Genomic DNA, 10082 nt, shown 5'->3' with positions numbered 1-10082 from the left:
ATAGTTCTCTTTAGTTTGATCATAAAATTCGTCCGATTTCCGCTTTCCGAAACTGCTCAAGCACAATCTGTGAGAGAACTGTAGTTTCTAGTTGACGGAGTTAGTTGGAGATGCAAGTTCATAGGCTCATATTAATGCTTTACTTCTTTTAGCCAACCCAACCGCGGCTGCACCAAAGGCCTATAGTGCGTGGATGGCGTCTTGCTAATTAGGGCAAAACAATATCTAGTCGGAAATGTTGGGATTCAAAAAAGAAAAACAGCCCCGAGTAGTTTCTTATTTGTAAGATAGTTTTTTATGAAACGTGTGCGGCTTGCTAAAGGTCAAGGCTGCCGCCCTACACCCAAGTGTAGTTCATTAAGACTTTACTAAAGCGGAATGTAATTAGTGTTCACGAAAGCTAATGTAACCGTGATGCAACTCACGATGTACAAATACACGTCGTGGATGTTGGCAGACAGGCGATGAGTATGTTTTGTTTCAAAATGTTCTTTTTTTTTTGTTGTCATTACTTTTTCCACAAATAATTCAGACCAGTGAACAATAAACACAAAGTTTTAATCGTTTGTTTCAGAAAAACAGTTTTGCAACAGTAAAAACAAACCCGATGAAAAATTACAGATAGTCCTTTCTTATTTTTCTTAAACCAACACACAATGTATTAGCATTAGTAATGATCAAAATTTGAAGTACTCCCTGATGCAGTACAGCTTCTTGTCATTTTATGACAGGTGGTCTCTTAACATCTTATGGTCCGTAAAACTACAGATACTCACACTTAGAATAAATGAACATTTAGTAGAAAAACCTCAGCACCAAAGGTTGTGACCAGCATGTCATAACATAGCCAGTAATAACCAACAAACAGAAATAAAAACAAATAAGAGTATGCCTCTCAAAGACCTTTGGGACAGTATTTTTTCTCAAACTTGGGTACGTCAAACTTGCGAAGGCAGCCTTTGTAGTTCATGTAGCGGATCTTTCCAAATACGTCTCTCTCTGCCCATCCTTGGTCGTGGATGCCACAAATAGACCACATACAACCTAAAGGTGTGGGGGGACACAAACGAGCGGAATCAATAAAGGAGATCGTCATTGGCTTCACCAGATGAGTACAAAAGAGCAAGTACAAATGTGGCATACCCACAAATCCGTTGGGGTCCTGGCCATCAAGCTCGTAGCGATCGTTGAGGTAGAGAGCGATGGAGAGCGCCTCCTCTGGCGAGCAAGTCCACTCGAGAATCTTTTTGGCCCAGTACATCCGCAGGAAGCCGTGCATCTTGCCCTCGGAGACCATCTGATACTAAAGCAAGGATGTTATATTGGGTGAGTGAAACACACGCGTGCACAATTCCAGACGCGACATTGTCATTTCTGTCAAAAACACAAAAAGTAGACCCCCCCCATAAAAAGTGTGTTTAGCTTTTTCCATTCTTTAACCCTTTCAGGGACAGAGGTTACGACAGTGGACAGCTTATCAGGTTACACGGTGCATGAAAGGATTGACAATCAACAGTCGAACAGAGGTTGCTTTCAACCAAAACGGACATTTTTGACCAAAATGCTGAGAGGACAAGATTTCTGTTGGAAAAAAAAAAGTCAAGCAGAAGAGTAACCCGATTCTGTTGCGCTGTCCTTTCCATACTATTCTCCCCATTGATTGAGGTCACCGTTCTACCTGGGCGGCATTCCACAGCTTGTCGTGCGTCTTGGCTCTCTCCAGTTGCTCTCGGGTGTACACATACGGCCTCTTGTCCTTGGCGTGATCTCTCAAGCTCTTTTGGGCCCACTCGTAAGCGCCTGGAAATATACCGCATCAAATAAATAATGAAATAGGTACATCAATAAATAAAAGGATGAGTCCGTACCCAATGGAGGAACTCATCCACCGCTTAAGAGGCAAATTTAACAGATGAAAAACTTTTGAATAAGAAGGAATATCTATTCAATCCGAAAATTAAGTCAGAATGTGGATTTGTTTCTTTGCTTCTTCACCACATTCAAAAAAATGATGTCACGAAAACATCACGGTTACATCTTTACTGATAAGAAATACTAATGGCCATTAATTGGTTTTTAATGTAAAAAAAACCTGTATGAACCTTCCTTGTTCTTTTTTCGCATTCTGTTCTTCAGTATTCATTAGTTCCATCTTTCTGTGTCATCACGGGTGCCCTTTTTGGATATGCCAAAATAAACACACACTCCACATTTTCAAAGTCATCTTTTAGGCCGCCGTTGTGAACAAAACACGAAAGAGCTCAACTGACCCTCCACGCTGTCGTACTTGTCGTTGTAAAAGCAGAAGTTGTCCGTCAGCTCTCTTCGCACAACCAGCTCTTCGATGAAGGGCGCGACCGATTGACTGGCGTTCTTCCCGCCGCGCTGGACTTGCAGCGCCACACGCTGGGCAGACAGGTGTCCTGACAGCATCGGTCACAAAAAAATTGATCATATCAGTCAGAAGTTTCAAGAGCAGAATACAGTGACCCCCCCCCCCCCCCGCCTCCCCCTTGCCCCAATTAGATTGCAGATTTTTAAGCGATCCTTTTTTAGGGGGTTTTGCAGATTTGCGCGCATTCAGTGTTGTGCCACAACATGCCAGGCAGCACTGAGCTCTAATTGAAGGCATGCAGCAGAGTACCATCGATACTAATGTCGGTTAGCCTGTCGATGTGGTATCAACATGATGTTAGCATCGGGCTAGCAGACGTTCATCAGATGAAATGCTATGGTTTGGTTGAACATTTTAGTCTTTAAATGTTGCAATGCTGAATCCTCATTTATTCTGTGGGACAAGAAAGCTTGAAGCAAGCACTCTTGGATCTTCATCAGAAACTTTGGCAAGCACGCCAGTCTTTTTATTTGCTCAAAATGATATTGTACAAAAGTTTATTTCGAGAAACGAGAGGCACTAAGGAATTTTACTACTACAAGAAAAAAAAAGTATTTTAATAAGTTTAGTTGTGTTTTAATAAAATTAAATATGTTTCGAAAGTGTGTGAGGGGTAAAACTAGAACAGATAAAAATACATTTCTATGGTCACTTTCTGACAGATTTTTACCATTCGCGATTGGATCTGGAACATATCCCCCGCGGTAAACAGGGGTTCAACAGTGCAATGGAAAACTGGGCCGTGCTTATGGCACGTGGATGCACTTGCGTCTCTTCGTGATATACAACTGAGATCAATGGCTCTTGGGAGAAATCAATAGAAGAGCACTGTGACAAAAGCAATCCAGTGGTTCAAGGATAAGAGGCGGCAGCAGCATGATCGCGTGGGAGAGTGCCACACGGCCGCATTACGGATGGAGGGAGTGTCGAGCGACCTCAACTTGGGCCTAGCTTGAGGTCCATTTACACAGAATGCGCTTTTATTGAGTGGGCCCCTTTCACAACCACTTAAAGCTCTGCGTGTAGCTGTTTCTTTTTTTCCTTTTTTTTTTTTTGCACTTGGATTGGTTAAAAACAGACTTTTGAGTGGAAAAGTTCACTTTCAGTTTCATAATATATGTACAGTATGAACATGTGGTCCCTGAACATATTCCTTATTAGTGGATTTTTTTCTTATCTGTCAGCCATTACTCGCTGAAAAACTCACCTACTTGCAGTGAAACTAGTATCGATGTTGCTGTAGTTTTAATCCTTTAAGCAATGGACATATGAATACAAATAGTGTGGCAACACATGTGGACAGACAATACCAAAAAAAAAACCCAACAACCCTGTATTTTAAGAAAAAAGAAAATATTCTTGATGCTCGCCGGTGGCCAAGCACACACCAGAAGGCGCACCACAAAGCCCATTGAATTATGATCCAGAAACTTTCGAAATTTTGACATTCCATTGACACATTACTGTAAGTGCTATCTTATGAATAACATATTACAATTTTTTTTTTTTGATGTGTGTTTTAGTCTGGAACGGATTAATGGCATTTCCATTCATTTCAAAGGGAAAAGTTGACTTGGCACCACTGTATGTGCATATCTTTATAATTTTGTTAATACAAGACATAAAGGGGTTCCTAAATCCACTATTTAAGAACCTTTATGTTCAGCAAGTATGATTACATTTCAAGCCATGGAAAAGAATGTGTGCAAGCTTGAGTATGTAAGTGTTCCAAACATCTTTCTTCAGGGGTGCGACTCACCAAAGCGGATCCAAGGGGAGAGCTGGCTGAGCGCTGCAACATTGGGGTCATTACGTTGAGTGCCAAACAGTTTGAGGCGAACGTCGATGAAGGATTCTAACATGACCATGCCCGATGTGGTGCCTGGTTGGGCCCACTCCGGCTCACCCACGGTTCTGTCCACCTGCATGGAGGCGATGGTTTTGGCCCAATCTACTGGCTGGGGGGGAAGAAAATGAAAAAAATCATGACAGTGGTCTAGTGCTGTAATAACATCCACATCTGTGCAAAAAAAAAAAGCTTTATATTGGCCCGAGGCTACAGCGGAGAGGAGTAATTGCCGTTTTATTTTGGCTTGTTTCATTTGCGTTGGTCTCCATATGTAGATATGCACATTCCTGAAATGATGCCGCATGATTCGTGCACTTCTGGGGTGTTCAGACACTCCAGTTTCAGAACTTACTTTGGATTTTTTTGTTGCTGTGTAGGGGTGCTTCTCAACCAAGGGGAAATCAGTGAGGAACTCTGGTAAAAGTTTGGTAATTTTCCCTCGGATTGTCCGGGCGGCATATTCAAGTTTAGGAGACGCTACCCAGCATGGAACAATATTGTGCGCATCAACCTGTAGAACAAAATTATGTGGCCAATTAAAATGGAAGTAAATCGGGTTGAGAAATTATTCCGGGAATTCCAGATCATCCAATTGCATTTATCGCCAAGCTTTTCCATTTACCTGAATGAGTGGAACATCATCTGGAAGAGCCTTTTTCACATCATCCAGCCACTTCAAAGGCTCCCTGAGGGGTGAGAAGTCCGTCACGACCGCCCCAAAGCCGCGCTCGGATACAAAGCCAGGCAGCACTTTGTCCGCGGAGCCGTGCAGCAAATGGAATTGGATGTCTAAAGATTTGCATTCCTATTTGATGACAAGAATGGACTGTTTTAACTTGGCGCAGCCTGTGCATTTGGTACCTTTGACTGGGGACTTACCCAACTACCTCTTAAAATGACCACTATCATGTCAAAGTGATACCGTTGATGGTGTGTTCTGCTCGTTTAAAATGAAAGTAGCAAGTTCTGTTCTGACCAAGCAATCAGAGGGTGGAAAAATGCTGATATCATCGATGTCTGGCCCTGTGAGGATGAATTTAAAACCCCATTGCTAATCTGGCTACAGTTACATGGGCCAGCATTACTGATTCTGAGGGCAGAGGGAACATGAAATGCAGATGGCAACGTATACAGGCTAAAATTGAGTATGAGTAACTGGACAAAAAAAAAAAACTTCATTCAATTCATGTACAATGTACTGGAAGCAGTGCAGCCAAGAGAAATGCGACTGAATCAAGGAAATAGACTGAATAGACAGTTTCCTCTCAGTGACACCTACAAATGTTTTCAAAATACCCCCCCAAAAAACGTGCTTGGCTGCATTTATAATTTACCGTCTTAAATGATCCAGTCCTAAATATAAATTACATTTTAGTACCTTTTCAACTTCTTCCAGACCCTTCAGCATGAAGCTGTAATGTCTCAGTGTGGACAACTCAGATTTGGGGACAAATAAGCAAGCACAGATGTGGAGAGGCAGTTTCTTGTTCGTGGCAAGGCGCTGGGCGTGGATCAACGCCCAGTTATCTAAATAAAATAAAAAGCTGTTATTAAAATGACCATAAGGAAGAGCTTACAGATTTTTTTCCCCTCAATGTATGTGATCCTGTGGTCACCTTGTACTCTCTGGTCCCTCAGCATCCAATAAAGGACCCCTTCTGATTCCTCCTTTGCCTCTTGCGTGTCTGATATAAATCGAACACGTTTCTTGTTGACTTTCATGTCCTTATTATCGGACCTGTGTTGTTTGACAAGGTCTTGCAGCCAGCCTGCTCCTTTCTCCGTCTTGCCTTCCTTGGTGGAGGCCAACTTCTGCTGCTTGGCACTGGGCTCAGCAGCAGCAGCAGCAGCTGTGGTTGCTTTGCGCTTCTTGTCTGACATGATGGCAGCTAATGACTTGGTCGGGAAAGAGAAAAATGAGCTGTGAAATAAAGAAGAAAATGAGAAAACGGAATACAGTACGACAAAACACTACTTGCTGCAAGACAATGCCAAAGACATTCGTTATAACCAATGAGTACTCATTCGTGTTCGAACTTACGTCCTCGTAACACAATGCCTCATACACGGTGTAAAGGAGGTAAAAAGAAAAAGACGCCAAAAACGACAATATAATAAAACTGAATGAAATAATCTTTGTAATTCTACCGTACAGGACGAATCCACGTGAGTGGTCTGCGTTTACACAAGTCTTACGGGGGGGAAGACGTCAACATTTTGTAACACTATGTATGAGTCGCGTTCTATTTCATTTTAACTCGGCTCCTCGTCATCAGCCAGAAAGTGAGAAAAGCATATGGTTGGGGCCCGTACATTGGGATGGCTAGCTGTCTCTCTAGCCTGTTCGTAAGTTAGCTATTCTGAGCTGAATGGGACGCGGCCAAAGAGAAGGCCGCACCCACGTTCGGGTTGCCACGTGAAATACATTGTCCACAATGCAACAGTAAATTTCGCGCATGCGTCGTCCAATTTATGTTAGGGGCTTGGGGAGGGTCCAGGACAACAATTTAGCTCGAAAGGTTCAGCGGAAACAAGCGTCGCGCCGTATTCGTATTTGTCACTTTTTATTTCATTATTTCTAGGCTTTTATCCGTGCTGCCAATCGGGATGAATAAACGTCATTATAAAAAGCAGTTGGTTCGCGATAAGGTGGACATGTCATTAGGTAAGGTCCTCAGCATAGACGCGTTAGCCTAAAAATGGATTATTGGTTGTTGCTGTCAGTCAGCTGGGTTCAGTTCAGTTACCTTCATTGACTCCAATGTTTACCGTTTAATTTCATTCTCCACGAGCCAGGTTAGTTTCACACACATCCAATTATATTAGACCAGCAAAAGAAAAAAAAAGTGCATATATTTTGTTGTAGACCAGCAAAAGAAAAAAAAAGTGCATATATTTTGTTGTTGATTGGGTACACTTCCATGACTTTCTGTGACTCTTCCGGTCTCTGTTGCCATTGCTCTTTTGTTTGATTATTTGGCAGATGACATAATTCGGTTGAATAAAAAAGAGCAACACACAAGAGGGAAACAACCCAACAAAAATCAACAAATACTCCGCCGGCGAAGGACTCCTCGAACACAAGGAAAAACGAAAATTCGTTCCAGAAACATAAACGGTATTTTACATTTCTTCATGTTGTTGCCTTGCCGATACGTTATGCATACCTATTAAAATGTTACAGGCGGTGTGTTCCAAGTTGGAGGAGCAGCAGCAACTAAATTAAGAACTCGGGTCATGCCGGGTGTCCGGCGAATTCAGGGAGTCATCACCGGTCTGTCAGCCCGGAGAAATGCAACCCTCCTCAAGCGACCTGCTCAGGTGACTTCGAACAGGACGTAACCTTATTCACATCCCTTCATCAGTTAGATACAGTAACAATAACTTGTATTTGCAAAAGTGGGGTGATTACTATTCACTTGGGATAAATTTGCAAGGACGGCCTGCTTTTTGGTGATTTTGCCATGTGACGTAGCAAGGTACTACTGTGGTAAAATTGTCACTGTGAAGCTTCATGGCAGAGATTTTGCTTTGGCTTTTTTTTTTTGCAATTAGAATGCATTGACACATTATTTCTTAGATCTTCGTAAATCTTAAGAAATACTCAATTAAAAGAGATGGGAGAGTTTTGCAACATCGAATTAACTTAAGTGCGCCCATTTATGTTGAGCACTGTGCAGTGTATTAGTTGTATCTTAACAGATTACAATATACATTTAATTAAGTCTTATTGGGTTATGGAAATGTATCTGTTTTTTTATATTTTTAGAGAACAAAACAAAAGCCCCAGCCTTTCTTTCAACACACAGAGTGTACTGAAAAAAAGGTTGGGGCTTTTGTTTTGTACAGAACTGCTGCCATCACCAAGACGGACCCCAGTGGAAAGCCAGTCAACAGACCATTTCAACAGCAACAACGGTGAGAAGACCTTTGCTACTTTGCTACTCATCCTCAAAGGTTGATGAGAGGACAACTTGACTTCTTGGTTGTTTGACAAAATGAAAGTACATCGAATGGAATTAATTTTCTGTGTTCCATTCACAAAGACATCTCCCTTGTGTGCATCAGACGGTTGCACGCCAGGCCACATTTCTTCATCACCGAGGACTCAAGGTGATGGGATGCGTGCGTCTGCTGATGAATCCAAGCATGTTGTGTCAGTGCCACAGTTTTGTAACGTACTCTTTTTTTGCTCTACGCCAGGTGCAAACTCTGGTACAGAAGCCAAATCCTCACAATCGTCCTGTTAGAACTCGCCCGTGAGTTGTTGTTTAATATTGTTGCTGTCAGGTGGAGTCCTCACAATTCCAAAACTACGAATTATCGGGAAATAGAAATAAAAAGACAAACAAACAAACAAACACTGCATCATTAAAGTCGATAGTAGGCCACAACACATTCCCATAATCATGTTCAAATGCTAATTTAATATGCTCAAACAAATCCCAACTTTATTTCACTGTCATTGATAGAATTGTTTATGACATGTTGCCACAGTCAGCTGTGCCCATTAAAATCTGCGCCAAGAACACCCATTAAATTGACAGAGGATTTTCAACGTGTGTGTCTGCCACCGTCGCCAGCCAGTTCAGCTCTGTTTGTTGCCAAAAAGTTGCGCTAAGCTCTATTCTTTATAAAATATCACTGATGTCATCAATTAATCATTGTCACATTTGTGTCTAATTTAATTAATCTTTTATCATTCGAAGCCGAATTTGGACGTAAGAGCTTTTCGCCAAAAGGCAGTGTGCTGTGATTTGTCGAACGTACATGCAAGGATGCTCTATCAGAGGTCATCAACAGCAAGGCTTATTTTTCCCCATTATTCCACTAGGTGGCGCACGTCTACAAGTAGCACCGGAGTTTTGACCGTATCCATCGACAACACCACAGCCATGACTCAGCCTGAGTAAGACTGACAGGAAACAAACAGAATGTGACACGCAGCAGGAATAGAAAAGTATTTGGACCTGCTTGCTCTCCGTAGGCCTCCTTCTGCCTGGACTCTGCATCCGGCGACGGCTCGCTTGGCCGCAAGTGACGTGGAAACGGCAGAGAAGAAAATACCGAAAGGAGTGCCTCTCCAATTTGATATCAACAGTGTTGGGAAACCAGTAAGTTTACAAAGTCTAAGAACCTACGTACGACTGGGATGAGCTAACATGTCACCCTTTATTTCCCCTCCTTCCAAAAGCAAACGTCAATGACCTTGAACGAGAGATTCCGCATCTTGAAAGAAGGACGTGCAAAAAAAAGTAAAGGCAACAGATTTGTTGTGGTGGACTAGATTTAAGGAGGAACTGCACACAAAAAAACGAGAGCCCGCAGAAGCCCAACTCACCTTGACTTTCACCTCAATAACAGGTTCTGTGTGTGAACAGAGAACAAAAAGCAACATAGACTTTTGATACTGTTGTATAGGCAACAGTTGATGTTCCTGTTGATTCTGTCAGAACCACAGTGTTACATGTTTTTTTAAAGAATGTTTTTGTAATTATTCAATTAAAGGACATGACTTCGTCACGTTGTCATTTGACTGAATGCTATTGACAGAGTTAACTATTTAAAAACAACTACAGCGGAAGTGAAGGACTATACATAAAGATATAGCACAAATTATAATCTAAAAAAAATAAACTTCTCTAGTGAAAATATACTTTGGAAAAAAAATTGAAACACTCCTGCTGTACCTCCTGTATTTGTACCAAGCTCATATCTTCCTCACAAGTACCGCCTTCATCAGTCCACGATCGTGCACGATGTGGCCAATTTAGAATCTTCGGACCCTTCATTCGTCTTTAAAAAAATGTGAGACAAAATTAGATTCAATGATCTGAT

The 10082-nt window shown here is 41.9% G+C and overlaps 2 protein-coding genes across 4 annotated transcripts; one reads left to right on the top strand and one right to left on the bottom strand.

Annotated features, from left to right (window-relative positions):
• Positions 1–539: 539 nt before the first annotated feature.
• On the bottom strand, positions 540–6607 carry cpdp (CPD photolyase). Of its 2 annotated transcripts, none has more exons than XM_086129624.1 (10): positions 6286–6607; positions 5861–6165; positions 5623–5771; positions 4867–5049; positions 4597–4755; positions 4155–4353; positions 2271–2423; positions 1679–1800; positions 1144–1303; positions 540–1044 (listed from the first exon to the last, which is right to left on the bottom strand). In XM_086129624.1, exons 1-10 carry the CDS (start codon positions 6306–6308, stop codon positions 896–898), a joined length of 1602 nt encoding a protein of 533 aa, XP_085985750.1. In that variant the 5' UTR covers positions 6309–6607; the 3' UTR covers positions 540–895. The 2 variants fall into 2 exon arrangements, with proteins under 2 accessions (XP_085985750.1, XP_085985751.1); XM_086129625.1 differs by having other exon boundaries at positions 5861–6140.
• Positions 6608–6705: 98 nt separating this feature from the next.
• On the top strand, positions 6706–9764 carry LOC147195020 (UAP56-interacting factor-like). Of its 2 annotated transcripts, none has more exons than XM_086129627.1 (9): positions 6706–6909; positions 7228–7362; positions 7429–7565; positions 8014–8162; positions 8291–8357; positions 8448–8503; positions 9079–9153; positions 9232–9358; positions 9439–9764. In XM_086129627.1, exons 1-9 carry the CDS (start codon positions 6852–6854, stop codon positions 9529–9531), a joined length of 897 nt encoding a protein of 298 aa, XP_085985753.1. In that variant the 5' UTR covers positions 6706–6851; the 3' UTR covers positions 9532–9764. The 2 variants fall into 2 exon arrangements, with proteins under 2 accessions (XP_085985753.1, XP_085985754.1); XM_086129628.1 differs by having other exon boundaries at positions 6895–7040; positions 8094–8162.
• The last annotated feature ends 318 nt before the right edge of the window (positions 9765–10082 follow it).

This window comes from Hippocampus guttulatus, chromosome 14 (genome assembly GCF_054856545.1).
Source record: "Hippocampus guttulatus isolate MCC_2025c chromosome 14, RoL_Hgut_1.0, whole genome shotgun sequence".
Lineage (NCBI taxonomy): Eukaryota > Metazoa > Chordata > Actinopteri > Syngnathiformes > Syngnathidae > Hippocampus > Hippocampus guttulatus.
The sequence above is the reverse complement of the archived record's forward strand: the minus strand, read 5'-3'. Positions and strand labels throughout refer to the sequence as shown.